General features: G+C 38.6%; 2 protein-coding genes across 5 annotated transcripts; one reads left to right on the plus strand and one right to left on the minus strand.

Moving 5' to 3' along the window:
- Positions 1-2,320: 2,320 nt before the first annotated feature.
- LOC137278554 (elongation factor 1-delta-like) lies at positions 2,321-14,321 on the minus strand. Of its 4 annotated transcripts, XM_067810988.1 has the most exons (10): positions 14,238-14,311; positions 12,381-12,489; positions 10,362-10,391; positions 9,954-10,031; positions 7,408-7,483; positions 6,113-6,300; positions 4,680-4,743; positions 4,242-4,367; positions 3,349-3,416; positions 2,321-2,448 (listed from the first exon to the last, which is right to left on the minus strand). In XM_067810988.1, exons 2-10 carry the CDS (start codon positions 12,486-12,488, stop codon positions 2,362-2,364), a joined length of 825 nt encoding a protein of 274 aa, XP_067667089.1. In that variant the 5' UTR covers position 12,489; positions 14,238-14,311; the 3' UTR covers positions 2,321-2,361. The 4 variants fall into 4 exon arrangements, with proteins under 4 accessions (XP_067667089.1, XP_067667090.1, XP_067667091.1 ...); XM_067810989.1 differs by lacking the exon at positions 10,362-10,391; XM_067810990.1 differs by lacking the exon at positions 9,954-10,031.
- A 158-nt stretch (positions 14,322-14,479) lies between these two features.
- On the plus strand, positions 14,480-17,666 carry LOC137277131 (chromatin accessibility complex protein 1-like). Its single transcript, XM_067808801.1, has 3 exons — positions 14,480-14,621; positions 15,276-15,396; positions 16,955-17,666. The coding sequence occupies exons 1-3, from the start codon at positions 14,499-14,501 to the stop codon at positions 17,029-17,031; spliced, it is 321 nt and encodes a 106-aa protein (XP_067664902.1). The 5' UTR covers positions 14,480-14,498; the 3' UTR covers positions 17,032-17,666.
- The last annotated feature ends 2,683 nt before the right edge of the window (positions 17,667-20,349 follow it).

Here is a 20,349-nt window from a genome sequence, read left to right on the forward strand (position 1 = left end):
GGTCATATACCAACGGATTCATGGGTTCTTTTAAGCGCACAGGGTTGTGTACTGTACACTAGGGGTTGGGACACGGAAAGAGTCTGGTGGGCTCAGTCCTGACTCCTCAACCCCATTGATCACAAGTCTGGCGCCTTAGCCAGCTTGCCCACATTGTGCTTGTAACATCCCAGCCTTACACTGCAGAAAATGTTTCAAGGCAGAGTGAACATTTCAGTACTTACAAATAATGAGATATTGCTGTGGGAACTGGTGCCAAAGTCCTGTGACTTCACTATTTCTTTTGTATTTCTGTGGAGTTTGTTTTCAACAATCTTTAACTTAACAACTTATAACTGTTACCATCCAGGTTAGAAATCGTCTTCAGCAACCAGTCTTGTAAGAGGCAACTAAAGGGGTTGGATGCCCATGCTACCTGACTTAAATGACAGGTCATTGTATAACAGTTGTATAGACTGATGCTCACAATATCAATCACTGAATTGTCTGTTCCAGACACAATTATTTTTTTATGGCCTCCATCATATAGCTGGAATATTGGTGACTGCGACGTTAAACAAAAAAAACAAAGCATACAAGATTGTACATTACCGATAGTGGATGTATTCTACAAGGTATTTTGACTGGTGCTTGCAGTCAGTGTTTTACTGTCAAGTTAGTCTTTCGAATATGGAAGAGATACTTGTCTGCTGAATGAAGGACTCTGGATGTTTTAAACATTGTGAGTTAGACCAGATATGATGGGTCTGATCCATGGTAGCACTGGGATTCCAGTACCAATACCTTGAACAGCACACATGCTTGTATGGAATGCCGATGTAAATTGATGAGTACTGGTGTTCTGTTGGCTTCTTAGTCCTGGACACAATACTTGTCGGCTTATCCTGTATCCTCTGTAGTCTGGAGAAGTGCTCCAGTGAGATATTAACCAAATAGCCCACCTGCATACTATACTTACTTCCAATTTTGAAGGGTCAAGCTGTCTTAAGGCTGCTAGCAGAAAAGTTGTACTAGTAAACAATCCCTTTCAGCTTAAATAACACCTTTTATGTATGGAAAACGTTTAAAGCAATATTCCTCACATGAAATGAATGATTTACAGAGCAATAAAGAGAGGCACCCTTTGAAATCAGAATAGCAAACCACAGAATCTTTAGATGATCAGTGTCTTGTGTAGCCACCCCTTTGATCAATGACACTGTTACACCATGGTGCTCCTGAACAGTCCGTGGTTGACGATGTTGCCTGTACACTCTCCCAACCAACTCTTCCTATGCATGTTCTATCGGACGGAGATCAGGAGAAGATGCTGGCCCGTCCACATGGTCAACCCTTTGCTGCGTCTATTCTTGCCTGGAGTGGTCTTGCATTATCATCCTACAAATGGTGAACAAACAAGCCAAAGCCCTGCAACATGCAAGTGGCAAGTAACAGTACTCTAACTGATCCTGACGTTGACATTCAAGTGTTCATCTTGGAGATCCACTGTTGTCAAGAATCTGTTATGTAGGGTGACATTTACCATGTGTCTGTCCTGCCTCTCTCTAGTCACTCTTGGTCTGCCAGGTCTTTGTGCATATTCAACTGTTCCTGTGGCCTGGACCCTCTGCCATAGTCTCTCAATCATGCATTGAAGTGATTTGCATCAGCGACAACTACCTGATTTCTTTCTGCTAACATAAAAAAATGCCTCCTGTTTAAGGTCTCGCAGTGTTGTAGGTCTGCAACTAAACACATCAGGCGTAGATCTGTGACCAAACACATCAGTAACTGGCTCCTTTGATGCACATCTGATGACTTTTTTCACATGCAAAACATAGAATGGTGCTGTGTTTGGGCTTATGATTTTAGGGCGTTCTTGCCGACAAGAGTTTGGGTTTTTTTTCGTTTTAATGTCAAACTTTAAACATTTATCCTAACCTTAATTGATTAAACATTTCAAAATCTCTTGTCTGTGTGTGGTGCACACAAGAAATTTCTTCACAAACAACAAAATTTTAATTTATATTCCTAGGTTCTATTGCTTTATAGAACCTTCCCCTTCAATGGAAACTAGTATCCCTCCTCAGGGGTGTACACAGAACTCCCAACCAATAATGAACAACATGGCTATACAGCAACCAGGCCTATCAATTACCGTGATCCCAATCCACAAAGCGTTCATAAAGTTACGACATATCATAACTCTACAGTTTACCATAGGTCTACGAATGTTGTAGCGCAATGGACGCTTTGTCCATTGGTACCCAGGATTTTATCTCTTGCCTCCAGAGTTGAAAAAACTCAAATACATACTTGAGGTGTCGGCATTTATTCCTAACTGACGAAAGACATGTACATGATAAAAAATATACACTGATTTCAGATTTTGTTAAATGCTACAACATCAACCGACTGCACATAGTCTTCATAAGCTGTGATTGCCTCCTCCAGGAAGTCCGTGCCAACCTGAAACAAAAAATACATGTACATAAAGAACTCAGTGAAACATTCCAGGAATTAAAAACAAACTGTATCACTTCAACATTCATGTAGTGTTGGTTTCATTTTAACATTCTCATTTAATCTGAAAAGGAAGATCACTTAACTTTGAAACATGGCTATCAATGATATTATTTGAGCATGAGTAATTTAGAATTTGCAGTATATCATTAATTAGTTCTGCATTACAAAGTCATTGACATAAGAAAGAGTTGTTTGTAAGCATGATGCCATACCTAATACAGACCATTTTGGTTGCAGTTTCTTACACAACTACTGCAAAAAGCCTTTTAGGGTTGTCATAATGTTGTGGGATTGCGTAGAACATTACTGTCATCATAAAATTAACAGTAATACTGCTTACAACAACCTTGTCTACATAGCATCTTATATCTCCCATTATATAAATACATATAACTAATGTGCCAGCTTAGCTTCCTGAGATGTTTCAATAATAAGACTAAAAACAAATTCAGGGCCAAGGTGAAATCCTGTGTACCTTTGGTGATGCCAGAGTCTGGTACAAAACACAGTAAGGTGAAATAGGTTGAATTTTGTCAAAACAGTGACATGCAAATAAGTGTGTATGGCAGTTTGTACTAGTTCAGACTTATTTCAAGTCTTATAGTGCTTGCCCACCTAGATACCATGCTACTGTTCAACATGCTGCATTTCGACACTATTTACAGACTCCACATGTCAGCATCATGAGGAGTCATGGCAAGTGACATCATACTGACATGGAATCAGAACTAGACCTTTCTCCCTCGGAGCTCATATTCTTTCAAAACAAATTTGTTGGCAAATAGGTTCTAGGTATTATAAAACTGTGGCAAAAAGGAAACAAAGGACCAAGCAGATGCATACCTTGTCATCTTCCACGACACACATGATCTGCAGTTTGTTGATGCCATACCCAACTGGAACAAGTTTGGCTGGAACACAAACAGGAGATGACACAACAAGCACAAAGCAGTACTGATGAATTCTTCTCACCATGTATGACTGTCAGTACTGCTCTGAACATGAATAAAGGATTAATGGTTCTGGTTGCCTCTGAACATGCGTGTGAACTGAATCTTAGAGAAATTGATGGAGGTCTTTGACATTTACCACATACACACAAAGCCAACAAGCATAGTTATAGTTTTGAAAAAGCTATAAATATAAAAACTGTGAAGGCAGATTCATACTAACAATCATAGGAGTCTGATGTGTCCAGGGGAAGCAACTCGGTACAGCGAATTGCACCACCTTCAGAAAATTGCCCACCCTTGCACCCTGAGACTGAGATCTCAGCCATTCCCTTACTGTATATCAACCTCTGCTCCTGTTAGAACATTTATAACAAGACCCTTTTTCCTCAATTAACATGTATTTTTGACATAACTCTAACACTAAAGTATGAAAGAACCTCAATAACAAGGATCAAGTTCAAGTTAACATCACAAGAGTAAATTAAATAGGTTGTACTGTTACAGTATAACAAATTATGAAATTACTGTTATGAATAACAGTGACTGTGATTTTAGGCCACTTTTAGCAATATTCTGGCAAAATTTAATTCCATAATGGGCTCCCATGGGTAAGAAAACCAAAATATTTGGCATAATGAACGGACACTCATCTACTGGCCTATCCCACATCCTGCTTTCATCCATAAATACAGACAGCGAGATTTCATGGAAATCATTATAACTGATTTTGAGAAAAACTATGGATATGTATTGGTTGAAGACAAAATGGTGGCATCTACTCACAGCTGCCCCACTTAAGGCCATCAGTGGACACCTCGCGAACCTTCTGCTCCAACTCTTTCATGTTTGTCTCATCATCCCACGGCTTCACCTCCAGGATGATGTTACTCTTGGCAACCAAGGCTGGCTCTGATACATCAGACACACATGTATCATTATCTAATGGTATCTTCAATCTTTGTTTTACAACATACTCTCTCAAATCATGCATTTAATTGCAGCTTTTATCATAAGTACAGCCAAACCTCACACGCATTTTTGCAAATAATGTCTTTCTAAATATACAGAAACACAGAAATGAACAAAAGGTCTCACAACTCAAAACATTCAGTAATAACTGAGTGTGGAATAGCTTTTCAGTGACAACTGTCACCATTTCCGCAGTTACATATTACCCCCTCCTGTTATTAGCACACCAAGTGTAAGTGTCAGAGAACTTACTGCTTGCCTTCTTTGCCTTGTATGCTGCCACTCTCTCTGCCTGCAGTCTCTCCCTCTCTGCTGCCTGATGACACAGAACACAAACAGAGTGAGGCTTCTTTCTGGAGAACCCTACCATGCTGTTCTTACACTAACAAACTCTACACATACACTATCTAGCAGGACACTGAGTTAACACTCATCTGGTAAAGTCTTCCTACAATACAATGTACCAAATACTTGATTAACAAATGGAATCATGCAGTGTATACATTCTTTGATATATACCCCAAAATCGCTAATAATATCTCACGGGGGTGAGGGGCAGTCTAAGTAAACTTAGTCTCAGTGTATTTCGTTTCACTCCACAAACAAAACCTAGTAGAAGTTTGTGTCAGGTAACCTTTGAGCAACCAATGACAGTCCAATCAAACAGATTTAACCATTCAGACAACGGCTACTATTTAAGGATCGGAGGGACTTTCAAAATATTCTGGTCACCGACACAGATCTTTCCACAAACAAAAATCAGCATATAATACAGTTATTTGACCTGCAGTATATACGTTTTGGGGTTTGTTCGCATGGTTACCATTAGCTAATATTTCCGCCAGATAACATCCTTGAATATTGTCAAAAACACTATTTTCAGCGACTGTTTACTCACCGTTGTCATGGCTGTACGTACGCCGTGTGCATCACCCGGAAGCAATCGTACGCTAAATAGCATTCAGAATTGTTCAGTACGAACCTTTTCGAGATAAAAAGTTCAAAAGGTATGTGCGAATGTGCACTTTCGCGATTTGGTAAGCTGTGTTCTGATTGGTCAATCTCAAAGGTTTTGTTAGAAAAGTACTGAGGATGAGTTTACTTAGACTGGGGCAAGGGGTGGCAAAGGGGTAAATTAAAAGCTAGGCAGACACTGTGTTCAGTAAATATTGTAAATATAAATATCATGGTTGTGCTTTGTCTGCAAAAAGTGTCATGTTTCAGAAAAACCTAGGCTAATATCAAATTTGGGATGACATTCGAATCCAGCAGTTTGTGGCTGGGTCAACATAATCATCCAGAATTTTTTAGTTCAATTATTATTACTTCAAATTATAGGTTAGAATGCAATAAACTGGAGAAAGACGAAGTTCTTCTTATTGTTTAACCACATGTCAAAATGATTCTGTCATTATTTCAAATTTGTTAGCAAGTTAGTATAATTACAGTATGATAATAGGATATGACCGGCAAATTTCATTCATGACTGGTAAATTTTAGGTCAATTTCAAAATATTCAATGTCATCAGTTCAATCTAGACTTGTATTTTCAAGAAATAATGAACAATCCACAAGTTTTCCTCCAGAAACAAAACATGATGAGCTGATGAAGGGGAAGATGGACAGCACCCATTTTGTATCCACCTCCCACTTCCTGGCAGTACAAAAAGTGTTACTGCACAAACCTCTTCTTCATCATCGCTTCCAAACATATCAAAATCATCATCGTCGTCGTCGTCATCAGCAGCAGGTTTGGATGGTTTTGTTGCTGCAGGTGCCGCTGCCGCTGATGCTGCTGGTGCACCAGATCCCCTCTCCAAGGCCGACACTCGGTTCTCCAGCTTCAGGACCATTGCACGCAGCTCATCAGTAACTAGGGGATGGAGTTAACACAAACATTATACACAGCTCTTGAAAATAAGGTAAAGACAACATGATCAATAACCCCTTCAAAGGCAAAATACTTTCAAAGAATATGTAAATTAGTTACGACTGGGTCAAATATGTGGAAGGAGAGTATTGAAAGAGTTTCAACTTCTGCTCCAGAAATTGAACATTAAAAGTTGCATAAAATCGATTTCAAGCGAAACCCTTGGAGTCATGTCCCATGGAGTGCTCATTACAAATATCCTAAACACAACATGTGATTCAAACCAGTTCAGCAAACACCTACGACACCACATCAACAGTTTTTTATGTACATAGCAATAATTCACATTCCATATGTGACAAGTGTTATCTGTTTGGGAACTGTTAGCATCGAAGTTTCAATTATCTATTTCCGGCAAGTTGTATGGGACAACTACTCTTTTATTGCATCAACAGGAAATTGAGTGCACATGCATGCATGCACAGACACACTTAACCACTTAACACTTAACTCCAAAAAAATACATCCAGGGATCATGGCGAACATGGCAAACATGTGTACAAAGATTGACAATGCTAAAATTTGGGAGATCTGCTCTGGACGAAATGATATCCTCATAGTCACAGCCTAAGTCATGTTTCAATGGAAACTGCAAAAACAAAATATCTTATCTGGGTCTAATCCCCAAAGGGCGCATCCAGGGATCATGCCCGCCATGTGTACCAAGGTTGATGAAGCTAGCACATATAGCTAGGAGGACATCCTCATCATCAGTCTCAGTCACAGCTTACGTCATGTTTCCATGGAAACCGTAACAGATAAATTTTGTGTCTCGGTCTAAACCCCAAAAGGCACATCTACGTACCATGCTTGACATGTGTACAAAGTTTGGTTAAGATATCACGAATAGTTCAGGAGATAGACTTCGGACAAAGTATGGCGGACGCAAGGACGTGGCCAATGTATGTTGTCAGCTGGAACAAGCTTGTATTGACTGATGGGCATTATACATGTGATGTCTGAGGATTACATCAGAGGTAAAACATGTTGACCATGCTCACTCCACTTCCTATGAGAAGCAATGTACAGTACAACTGCATGTCCTCCTACCTTTCCTGAGCTCCCTGTTTTCACGTTCTAGAGACTCCATTTTGCCAGCTGGTGCACTTCCACCTCCACCTGTAATCTGAAAGAAAACATCACATTGTATGAGGTACCAAATTACCACTATTCAGTGAAGCCAAGTAGATATGACTTTTTCCTAAAACATGCCACAAACAATTTCTTATTCCAAGAGGTAAACTTACATAGGTACATAGGTATTATAGTAAACTATGCTTCAAAATAGGGACATGACAAAGATTTATATCAGCATAGCTGAATGCTTGTCCTCGATAATTAAATCATATTTCTGATAATTTATTTTCATTCATCATACGTTCGGACTCACTGTAAATAGCTGCAAAGTTGCTGAGGCAGCTTGATGGAATACACACTCAATATTCAGTCATTCAATAAACACATTAAGAATTACACATGACAACAATCTGCATTGTGTTAAGCAGTTGAAGTGTTCCATTATGAAACTATTAAATCCTGACAATACGAAGTATTCTGTTGTGTAACAACTTACATCCAATGAAAAAAATGAATGCTCCCCAACTTTAATTTCAGGGTCTGATCCCTGCGTTGCTGGCTATTGAATACAGTGAGATCCCGAGTGAATGCTGTCCTACAACAGCTATCATACAGCTACATTAAGTCAGTCACACAGACCACAGGCTGATGGTCTAGGTAGTCAGGAAGACACCTGTAACTGCCATATCCTCCAGACAGGGCTGAGGCACTCATGCAGAAGCCAAGTAGCACCGGCCTGGTCAACAATGAGTGAGTATGGTCTTACGCCACTTTCAGCAATATTCCAGCAATATGACTGCAGGAGAAATCAAAAACAGGCTTCACATATTGTACCCACTTGGGGAATCGAACCCAGATATTCGGTGTGACAAGCAAACACTCAACCACTTGGCTACCCCATCGCCCCAATACTGAACATAAAGTATCCCATCAGAATAACCTACAACATGACTGTCAAACTGGTCTTGTTATGTTAATAATGACATTTTTAACACACATTTTAAAAACTACACCCTAAAACCTCCTTAAAGCTTACTACACAACAAAATGTCAGTGATGTCAAAATTACAATGAGATATTTTTAAATATACTGACACATAAGAAGAGAAAACACACGTTTACAAAGACTGTGTTACCATAGTGTAATACTGCATAAGAACAGGCAAATACATGTGAAAAGGTGCTATGTATGGGCATATATTAGGGAATCATAGAAACCATGGCAACAAGAAATCAACAACTCAGTTTATCATATGTAGACCAATGTTTGAGTTGGTAGGTGAGATAGGGTTTGCATTATTTTTTACAATATTTCTGCTATATGTATAGAAATGGGTTTTGGGTATGTGGAATCAAACCAAATACTAGGCGCAATGAAAGAACACTGGAACCACACGGCTACTCTTATGATCAGAGTATAGATGACAATTACATAACATTATTTAGAGCCATCCCTTAGAATCCCATTCGGAAACTAGATCAACAGGCAGCTGACTAATATTGGAAGACACAAGTGAATCTGAACATGTTCAGGAACTTGGTGAACAGGTGTGGACAAAAACTCTTCACCTTGTCTAACCACATGCAAACAAGATAATCTGATCATGCCGTGCTAGTTGCAAAATTGTTTGAGAAAAGCTGTGTCCCTCAGCACTTGACAATCATATGACTAACTACATTAACAAAAACATGCAAGTCGATTCCTATTTCATTAGGAAGAAGAATAAAGTTGACATAAACTGTAAGAATGCTGGAAGTGCTGCCACAGCTGCGTTTGCTGCTGGACATAGATTACTTGAGCTGTAAGCTGGTACAGGTAAATGATGCGTGGTACAGGTGAATGATGCATGGCACAGGTAAATGATGCATGCTTTTGTTACTGACACTGCAAGACAGGTACACAGGTACTAAGTTAATGACATAGCTCAAGCAGCACAAGTAAGAAAAAATGACAAGATGTTTTAATAGAATGTTTCAATTCCTTGGTGCCCAAATAGCTCAAGATCTGGTTCACCTAAACTGTAGTTTCTAGATTATTGGAATAACACCTGTTGTTTCGCACATCCATTTCACATTTCAAATAATTTCTATGGATCATCATGATTATCAATAGAAATAGAAAATATTCAAATTTGAAGATTAGGGAATAAAAAAAATGTGAAAACATACTAGAATTATTCAACCACCAGAGGACAAACATAACGGAATATTTGAAAAATATATCAAGCTGGATGACAGAAGGGATGTTAAGTTCAATATTTTCATGATTTCATAAAATGGAAGAAACCAAATAGGGCTTGGGGAACAAAATACACTGGTACAACAAGTAACATCCAACCACTGAAAGATCGAAATTAGAACTAATCTAAAAGCTGCATTTGTACAAAGGGCAACAGGCAGTAGAGAATAACAGCACCAACAAAAGTGATGTAATAGCCTTCATTAGGGCTTGTTGGGAAACAAAACAGGGCCCTGACCAAGGTTATGTCATCATGTGTTGGCAGACTGTATTTACTCACAGGATTCTTGAGAAGTTTTGAAATCTCTTGCCTGGCCTGAGCTATTTCATTTACAAGAGAGCTCCCCCCTTGCTTGCCCTATAAAACATAAGCATTATACATACTGAATAAATATTTATTTCAATGCGTCAGTGAGGTTACATCATCTTGTTATGCTTGTATCTGTCACTAACGTATAAGAACAAAATTCACACATGGAATTCATATAAATGATGAATACAATTGTTGATTAATGATAAGATGAAATTGTTTACAATCATTACCATTTATTGCGATATTTAAACTTACTGATTCAAAACTTTCATCTTATTTACCATTAAATATATATGAAAGCATGCACTTCTAGTCTTAAACTGACTTTACATGTTACCATGGCAACTGTACATGGTAAGAAGCGAGACAGTTTACCTGTTGTACATGTTGTACAGACCGTGTGCGCTTTAAAGAATATAAGACAAATAGAAACATTAAATTAGGGTATATGGATGTCAAAGATCATTCTAACAGAAAATATATATTCAGTATGATGGAATTAAACAGAGACAGAAAAGGAACAATTGGATACTGCCTGGTCTTCAAAAGAATTAACTGTAGCTCACATGGTCAAGACTACCATTCACTAAGGGAAAGCATTGCATGCAAGCACCTGTGTCTGGATATGCAATACTTGTTAGAATACTTTCCACACTCTACATTTCAGCACACTAAGTTGATGATGAATGAGGACTATGATTTATGGAAATATAACTTGTTTTATTCAGTGAGTGCCACGTTTCAACATACATACTAATGTCGTTGTCAAGTAAATCTGTCGATATTAGTATCTATGACAAAATGTCACACTCACTGAATAAAAGAAGTTGAATACCCACACATCATAGTCCTCATTCTTCATCTACTCAACTTCTAAAATGCCTATCAAAGATGACACTAAGTTGAGTTCATGAATGAACACCCTCGTCATCAATAATTTAGTCAGAAATACGTGTTTTCCATAACCTGCTAGAAATACCAAAGGGATATTAGCCATCATGCATTTTAGGGGCAGTTTTATGTTATCAGTATTTACAAACATGCTAAACACTTAAGGAACATCCCCTAAAGAACATAAAGCACTGAACACAACATCTTGGATTGGGAAGCCTTGTCATAATGGAAAACAGGGAGTAAAACCTTCCCACTCAGCACACAAAGTCAGACTGAACTACTATGCCAACACAGAGTGCCACAAGAAGCTCACATGGCCCTGTGGGTCCAATGAGGAAGATTCTGACTTGAAAAGGAAGAAAGGAAGATACTCTATGTAGAGGAAACATATCAATGATCAAACTATTCTGGTGATTTATTGATAACAAATTCAACTGGAAATATGCCAGCATATCTACTAGAAGCAAAAAATGTCTACCAACAAAATGTTACTACAAAGTATCATCAAACGTTTTCCACTCATTGAAAATTCTAGAATTCATCTAAGTTTAGACAGGAAAGGAGGAAATCTTAACACGTGACAGTTACCATTACTATAAACAACATGAAAACTATGGGATGGATTAATTTCTATCCTAAAAAGCAGCTGAATTTTGAAAATATGGGGTGTCTTTAAATAAAACAATAATAATAATGTGATTAATAATATGACTGCCTTTGTCATAAGGCGCTGAGAAAAGCAAATCAACTTTGCATCTTATGACCCAAAGTCCCTTAAATATATATATCATCACTTTTAGTGAGATCCATGACTTGTGCAAAACATGCTCCAACATAATGACATGTTTTGCTTAATGTCTAAAACATATACATGTATCACTGAATTCTGTGGGAGACACTCACAAACTGACACATCAACATCATGATGTTACTTGTAGTTATGCCTGAATAGAAAACAACTTTTTCACTATTCTCAATGCTCAAATACTAACAAACTAAACAAGCCCAAATATTTCTACACACCAAACTCTTGCCAAAGGAACAAAGCTAGCATGTGGCTGATTTCTTCAGGTGAACCAAAATGACAAAGAGCAGCCAAACATTTTCACTGTTTCACCATTTTCACACATGGTCAGTGGTTATTTGTTCATCCAGGAATCATGCATCTGAGGTAAATCATTATCTGGGACCAAATTTGATTATCCACATTCTCAATATATCAAGCCCTATACTGTGAACTGTTCTTCAACAGGTTAATCAGACTAGACAACACACACAAGAAGATTATTGACATCAACATTTCTAGCAAACGCTTTAGGGGTTTTTATCTTTCTAAAAACTTAAGACCTAAACACATTATGAAGACTTAAGCATAACTTAAGACCTACAACCATAAGTACTTGTAATATTGGAAATGAGGAGTCATGGGGCCACTGACCAGTTAGCAACAAACAGAATGGGTCCCAGAAACTACAGTTCCTGTCTGATGACAAAGCTCACCTGGCCGGGTGTTGCGGTACCAGCTAGTATTTGCTGATAGTTTGCTTCTGCCTTCTCAAATTTCTGTTGGTTGAACCAAACAGATTCATTCATCAGAGGACTGGCCATTCTGTAAGACAGGTTTTCACAATAAGCACTATCCTACTAAGAAGTAAATACAGGGAAACATTACCATTTCTGCCATCAACCTTTTCTTCATAGGATCAGGGAAAGTAAAGGCTTCAGATACTAATTTCTATCTGGGATCAATCAAAGCATGCAAAACACTCCAGATACAAATCCATACAACCAACCCATATAATATAGTTCCATTCTAAATAATTCTGTATCTCTTCAAGTTAAAATAAACAGTTTCATAATTTGTGATGTCTGCATTAGAACTGCAGAATTCTAATAAGTTCAGAATTATCTGATTGACATTTAACATGTGTTCTCTGCACAGTCACTGTCCATATACATCAACTGCTACAAAGCTGCAAATGCTGGTGCCTGTTGATGCAAGTGGTAGTTTACAATGAAACATCTTTCCCAAATCTAATTGTCTTAGATAAGTAAACTAACGTTAGTTTTGAGCCCTGCTGTTTTTGAGCATGAGGACATAGAAAGGTCCGGGGTAGAATAGGCCTTCAGTAACCAATGCTTGCCATAATAGGCGACTAAGCTTATCATAAGAGCTGACTAACAGGATCAGGTTGTCAGGCTTGCTGACTGCGTTGACACGTCATCTGTACCCAAGTGCGCAGATCGATGCTAATGCTTTTGATCACTGGATTGTCGCTGCCATATAGCTGGATTATTGCTGAGTGTACCGTATAACTAAACTCACTCACTCGAGCATGAGTCTCATTCTGTTTATCCATTTTCCACAGCTGCCTCCTGGTCTGTGACTAGACCACTGTTCGCTTAATTGTGCATCAATCCTTGTCACAGCATGTTCGACTGCCCTGTTTTACTTAATAAGTGAACGAATGAGTTTTGTTTCATGCCACTCTCAACTACATTCCAGTTATATGTCGGTGGTCTATGAAAAATCATGTCTGGAAAAGACAATGCAGTGATCAACAGCATGAACATTAATCTGCACAATCTGGACACAATGATGTGTCAACCAAGTCAGAGAGCCTGACCACCTGATCAGTCGCCTCATATGTTACTAAACACCAATTCTAACCCAGCTCTTCACAAGGGAAAATTATTTAACATACAATGACCTGGAGAATGAGTTCCTTCTGTTCCCCTATATTTTTTTTGTAACTGATTAACAGATGTAACATATAGTGGTTAGACGCTATATGTTGTAATTAATTTGGGGGCTTTTAGTTATATTTGTGAGTTCTCTAGTAATTGGTCTGTTTGGTTTTGTTAATAATTTTAGCGTATATTATTTCATACATGTTATTTGGGATGGAGGAACGAAAGAAACTCTTACCCAACTGATGCAAATGGGATTGTGAAAATATGCAAGAAAAAAGCAATATCAGATAGTTTACTTGAAATTTATATCTGATGTCATCAGTAGCCAACACAAGGAAACGAACGCAGATGTTTTTGAAAATATGAAGTCGTGTGCTAGCTGTGGTAGGTGTACCTCATCGGTTTATGTAGGCTACAGAATCTGAATCTCTTGTTCCTGACATCACGATTGCATATGCAGCACGTAAACTGTGACATTTAGGGTCATGACTGCCGATGTCACTGACTCACTGTTTGACAGAGTTATTCCCAGTATATTTTGTCAGATGTATTAGTTCTGGACAGGTGTACCCCGAAACTAAAGAATGTACGCATCCATAAATTGCTTGGCGGAGTAAACTGTCAAAAAATCTGTATTCATTGAGGTGCTTTAAGGCCGAATACCTCAGAATTTCTTCTCAGCCGGCAGGTGCTTCCGTGGTGGAAATTGAAAAGGAAGTTGCTTACACGTGCACCCAGTCTCGGGGTGAATAACACTGAATTAACGGAACTAATATAACTAATAACAGATAAATATTATGTTTTATCGGCCCAATCTGTGGGGCCCAATCTGTTCGTCTGAAAGTTATAGATACACAGTCACGCACGATTATTTTATTTATTGTATTTGCTGCGGCATTACAAGAAGAGCTATTTCCGGTTAATATGGCGGACAAAGACAAATCTACAAGTATACTTCCCCTTTCGCGGGTTAAAACAATCATGAAAAGTTCACCAGACGTGTCTAGTATAAGTCAAGAGGCACTTTTTATTACAGGCAAAGCAACGGTGTGTATATCTTTTTTATCGGTACCTAGCAAATGTGTTCATCAAAGTTCCTTAGATTCTGCTATTTCATTTCTTGGAGCATGTGTGCCATCACCCTTCCAAATTAGCCTAGAGCCGCGAGTGTACAGGACCGGATCGCGGCACTCGGCTACCCACCAAATGTGACTTCAAGAGGTCTGCCTGTTTCAACAAATCTTGTCGTGCCCCTGGAGGCTTCAGATGTTCAGATGTAAACAAGCTCCAGGGGCATCATTACTCATGACGCTCCTGTGCAGTGAGGATCTTTTCCTAATAAAATAGTCTATATTCCCGACAACACCCCATACCTATACCCATTCAACAGGGGTGGTCTGAGATGGATAATTATAAAAAGCGAAATAGCAGAAACTAATCACAAAACTCACCAAACCGAGAAATCTCCGAAGATGGCCGAGTGTGTTTCAAGTATTACCAACATTGCACCCGATAGGGGCGTTGTGTTTATGTCATTACCACTAAACTATCAATATCGCTGCAATTGTTCTGTGAGTGGGCTGCGTTTGTTTACAGTAAATTACATCAGAGATGCAATTCCTTCAAATTTGCTGTAATTCCTTCAGTTATTTAGGAGGACCTGATTCATGTTACTGATGGAAAATGTTTCTATGATTACAGGAATTGTTCATTCAGGCACTGGCAAGATTCTCCTTGGAACAGAACAAGGATCAAAGCAGTGTCGAGTACCAAGACTTAGCAGAAATTGTCAACACGGAAGAAACATTGCAGTTTTTACAAGGTAGAATCCAACATCAAACTTCAGGTTACAAATCACAGCCAGGCAGACACATGATAGGGGAAATGCTACAAAATGTGAAAATGAAAGATAGGACATGGTCAGAGTGAGTGTAAGCTGCATGAGTAAAGCAATATCAATGCATGCTGAATTATGCAAATATTTTGGTTTGTGTTGGAAATACTATTGATAGTTACAACTTGCAATCTTTGGATTCATACTGCCCAGTGGTCTGGGACAAACTTGTGTGGTCTGTCAACATCAGGGATCTGCTGGTTTTTGGTAGGATTCTCAGGCAGTGATTTGCCCAGTTATGATTCTTGGTCAGTGAAGATCTTAGTATTGGTGACTGGTTAAGGGTAGGGATTTGAGATAATGGTTTGCCTAGGAACATTTCTTGGTCGGTTGAAGTGAAGCAAGGTGAACAGTTGAGGGTAGTAATTTCAGGTATCAGTTTACACAGTAACATTTCTTGGTGCATTGAAGTGAAGTCATTGTGACCTGTTGAGAGTGGGAATCCAAAGTAATGTACAGCTTTAATCTTGTTTGAAACTAAAGCCAATGTCTGTGATGACTGATTATACAATGATATGTCTGAAATACTGTTGAAAACAGCAAACCACCTCAAATATTTGACCCATGATGATTTATTTTAAAATTATCATCTATTTATTGTTTATTCAGACTGTGAATCTTGACATGATTTCTAAAAGAGAAAGATGTCTGTGTTGTTGTTGTCATGAATATATGAGCTTGTTTTGGCTTGGCTTAACCAAAGAACATTTTGCTATATACTTCAGAGGGGCGATGATTTAACTTTGTGGTTAACCATCTGCTCGTCACACTGAAGACCTTGGTTCATTTCCCCACTTGGGTACTATGTGTGAAGCCTATCTCTGGTTTTTCCCACCATGATATTGCTGGAATGTTGCTAAAGTCAGCACTCACTAACTATATCCTTCAGACAAGTTGTAAAGGATATTGACTGTTGTATAACACATTGATCCCTCATGCATCCCTGTATGTTGTAGGCTAGCAATAGCGAACTACAGCTAACTTTTCAAGTCACTGAGTAATGTAATTTCTTGAGTTCATCACAGTTGAGTATCCCAATTTTCCGTTGGGTAACCAAATAAATTGTACCCACTTCACTCAAACTCAATGGACTATTTTGCCGTTTTCTATTAATTGTAAGAATGTAATAAAGTTCAAATGTTGGTCAAATGTTTGTTATTGACATGTGATCTGTTATATGAGAAACAGTAAGAAAGACTGTAATATTCCATGTTTAGGTGATGAAATAGAACCTGTTAATATACCTCAGTCATCTATTTTGTGTGTATGCATGTAAGTTTAAATTTATTGAGTATTTACAAAACTTCAGGCGTACTTGTATGCAATAGACTCAACAGGAATTTAATTTTCACATTGATTTGTACATAATGTTCACAGATATGCAGCTTATCTGTACCTCATGTATTTCTACGTTAATTATTTTGTAATTATTTTCTGCGAACATTTTGTACAAGGTGTATTTAAGCCTGTTCTTTTTTGTCAACAGACATCATCCCACGGAAGATAAAAGCAAAGGAGTATTTCCAGATACTGAAGAATGGAGAAAATGAAGTGGACACATGACGATCAGATCAGTCCAAACAGAAACATTGTTAATATGTTCTAAGACCACATGAGCTGAAGAAATTGCAAGGCCATGTTTTTTGTGATATCGCAGACATGCAGATCCCTGCTACTTCGAGGTATCCAGTAACCATGGTATCTTCATCGTGACCAGTGGACATTGCTGCTCTTTACTTATGATATAGAACCAAGCTGTGTTATTTTGAGGGGTTCAGCTACAATAGTCAGACCTTGTCCAGCAGCAGCTTGTGGCTCTTTGCCAGTGACCAGTTACCTTGTATGCTGCTACTTGACTTCAGCAAGTTTAAAGTCTTTGTCAGCAATCATCCTGTGCATAACCATTTTCTCCAGCTACCAACCTGCATGAGAAATGTCATGGCTTTACATTCATGAGGTGAAAGCACTACAAAAGATTAGGGCATATATGAATGTAGAAATGGTAAGGTGATCACAGCTCGACCTGCATAACAAACATGAAATGTCAGGTTGATAGCAGCAGTAACATGACCTGTGTGTATTTCTTTCCAAACCTAAATGTACTGATAGCTTACATGAAGAATTGTTTTTCTGTAAATGTTTCAAAACATTTTTGTACTTAGGTGTAGAGTAGACTGAGAATAAATCATTTTCAAAGATTTCTGGATCTTCTTTCTGCTATTGGTGACTCAATGAGAGACTACTGGTTCATGGTGAGTCAACGAATTAGCCCATTGGTTCCATGAGTCAGCGCAATAGCCTAGTGGCTCCGAGTGAGTCAGCATCATAACCCATTGGTTCCGTGCGAATCAGAGAGATATCCTAATGGTTCCAGGTGTGTGCAATAGCGCAGTGGTTCATGGTTAGTCAGTGAGATAGGAATAGAAAGTGTTTATTACTGCAGAATGTTCAATCATTAACCCAACTGTAACTATAGCAACTATCAAAATGTATTATTATGTTCATACTTTCACTGATGGGGATACAGTTATCAACTGTAAGTTATTTATATCCAAGTTACACTTACAGTTTGCTCTGTCTGGGCAGGTAGGCCATCCATGTTGTGCTGTATTACTCATCCCCTGTGTTCAGTTGTGTGACTGGACGGCCAAATTTAAACAATAAAAATGCCACTTGGTGTCAGTACAAATGTTCCGAGTCCCCGCAATAGCCCAGTAGTTCTGGGTGAGTCAGTGCCATAGCCAGTGGTTCCGTGTGAGTTAGTGAGATATCCTTGTGGTTCCTGGTGAGTCCGCACAATAGCTCAGTAGTTTTGGGTGAGTCAGTGCCATAGCTCAGTGGTTCTGTGTGAGTCAGCGCAATAGCCTAGTGGTTCATGGTGAGTCAGATATCATACTGGTTCATGGTGAGTCGGTGAGGTAGCCTAATAGCTCATGGTGAGTCATTGAGATAGCCTAGTGGTGCATGGTGAGTCATTTAGGTAGTCTAGTGGTTCCTTGAGGCAGCCTAGTGGTTCATGGTGAGTCAGAGATATCCTAGAGGTTCATAGGATCATGGTGGGTCAGTTAGGTAGCTTGGTGGTGCATTGAGGTAGCCAAGTGGTTCATTTAGGTAACCTTGTGGTTCATGGTGAGTCTGTGAACCTCATGATCCAGTATGTTAGCTGGTCCACATAACCATGAAGAATCAAATGAAGAAAAGACATGTCACATTTACAGTACCAGAGGTAAGGCATTCTTGAAGCAACATAAGAGGTTTCAGTAAAATGCTGAAATTGTGTTTTGAAGTAAACAAAAGAATTTGAAAATAGAAAGTGTTTATTATTGCAGAATTCTCAGTCATTAACACTGTTGTAACAATAGCAACTATCAAAATGTATAATCATGTACATACTAGTACTTATAGGAATACACTAGCAATTATCAGTTATTTATATCTAACTTACAAATTGTTCTTCCCGAGCAATTAGGCCATCCATGTTGTGCTCTATTACACATCCTCCATGTTCAGTTGGGTGACTGGACAGCCAAAGATAAACAATATAAAATACTTCTGGGTGTCATTACATATGTTAATATGAGATGTGTCCAAATCTCTTCACCTGGTTATTAAAGGTATTGTAATGGAAAAGGTTTGAGAAAACATTGCTATTGTCCACTGCTACAAGAAGGGTGGTAGCTAACAGGATTGGGGAGGATAGGCTTGCTGACTGGGTTGACACATGTGATTGTGTCCCAGTTGTGTAGATCGGTGATTCATGCTGTTGATCCCTGGGTTGTTTGATCCAGACTTGATTGTTTACAGATGGCCACCATATTGCTGCAATGTCACTGCTACTTGAAGCTTGCAGAAGAAAATTAAGATTTAATTTGTTCGGATACAGTACAAATTTGGGAATGTATCTTCTATCAGAATGCGCCATATTTCATTGTTAAGGTCTATAACCATGGACCTGTCACCAACAAAACAACACACAGTCAGATATTGGATACCCAAGTACTTACTCCCCCTTACACTATTCACTTACTGATGTCTTTGTATCCATGTTAAGACACGACAAACACAACTCAATGAGACGGTACATGAATCCTAAGCAGATGCAACACTTAGTTTTCAGACCATCAAATGTTCAATTTAAATGAAGCAATTTTTGTATTGAATACATATTGATAGGGTGTTGTTGAGATTTACTACTGGTGTATAGTTTCAGCCTCATTAGTTTCCTGTGTTTACGCTGGAGCAGGCTGGTTACAGGTTCAGTGGATATGAGACTCTGAGATATAATTCTTTTGCATATCATTATAATATCACAGAATGACCTGGGCAGAGAAAAAACAAGCACAAGTCACTGATGCAAAGATATAACAATAGTAATCATCCGGTAAACCTACACAATGAAATAAGTTCAAACTTTGCAAATGTAACTGTTATGTATTGCACACTTACTTCAGTGTTCCTCAGCCTGTATGTACAATGTTTCCCATTCAGTCTGGATAATGCATGTACAATGTTTCCCATTCAGTCTGGATAATGCATGTACAATGTTTCCCATTCAGTCTGGATAATGCATGTGCAGTGTTCCTCAGTCAGTCAGGATAATGTATGTAGAGTGTTCTTCATTCAGTAAGGATAATGTTTTGACAATGTTCTTCAGTCAAGCAGGATAATGCATGTACAGTGTTCCCCATTCAGTGAGGATAATGTATGTAGAGTGTTCTTCATTCAGTAAGGATAATGTATTGACAATGTTCCTCAGTCAAGCAGGATAATGCATGTACAGTGTTCTTCATTCAGTCAGGATAATGTATGTAGAGTGTTCTTCATTCAGTGAGGATAATGTATTGACAATGTTCCTCAGTCAAGCAGGATAATGTATGTACA

The sequence above is a fragment of the Haliotis asinina genome, chromosome 3, assembly GCF_037392515.1.
Source record: "Haliotis asinina isolate JCU_RB_2024 chromosome 3, JCU_Hal_asi_v2, whole genome shotgun sequence".
Lineage (NCBI taxonomy): Eukaryota > Metazoa > Mollusca > Gastropoda > Lepetellida > Haliotidae > Haliotis > Haliotis asinina.

Coding starts and splice junctions, on each gene's coding strand:
- LOC137278554 (XM_067810988.1), bottom strand. CDS start 12,488: ATGGCCAGTCCTCTGATGAATGAATCTGTTTGGTTCAACCAACAGAAA. Junction 7,484..9,953: donor CAAAACTTCTCAAGAATCCT/GTGAGTAAATAC, acceptor GTTTTCTTTCAG/ATTACAGGTGGAGGTGGAAG. Junction 4,744..6,112: donor GAAGCGATGATGAAGAAGAG/GTTTGTGCAGTA, acceptor CTGTGTCATCAG/GCAGCAGAGAGGGAGAGACT.
- LOC137277131 (XM_067808801.1), top strand. CDS start 14,499: ATGGCGGACAAAGACAAATCTACAAGTATACTTCCCCTTTCGCGGGTT. Junction 14,622..15,275: donor TTATTACAGGCAAAGCAACG/GTGTGTATATCT, acceptor CTATGATTACAG/GAATTGTTCATTCAGGCACT. Junction 15,397..16,954: donor AACATTGCAGTTTTTACAAG/GTAGAATCCAAC, acceptor TTTTGTCAACAG/ACATCATCCCACGGAAGATA.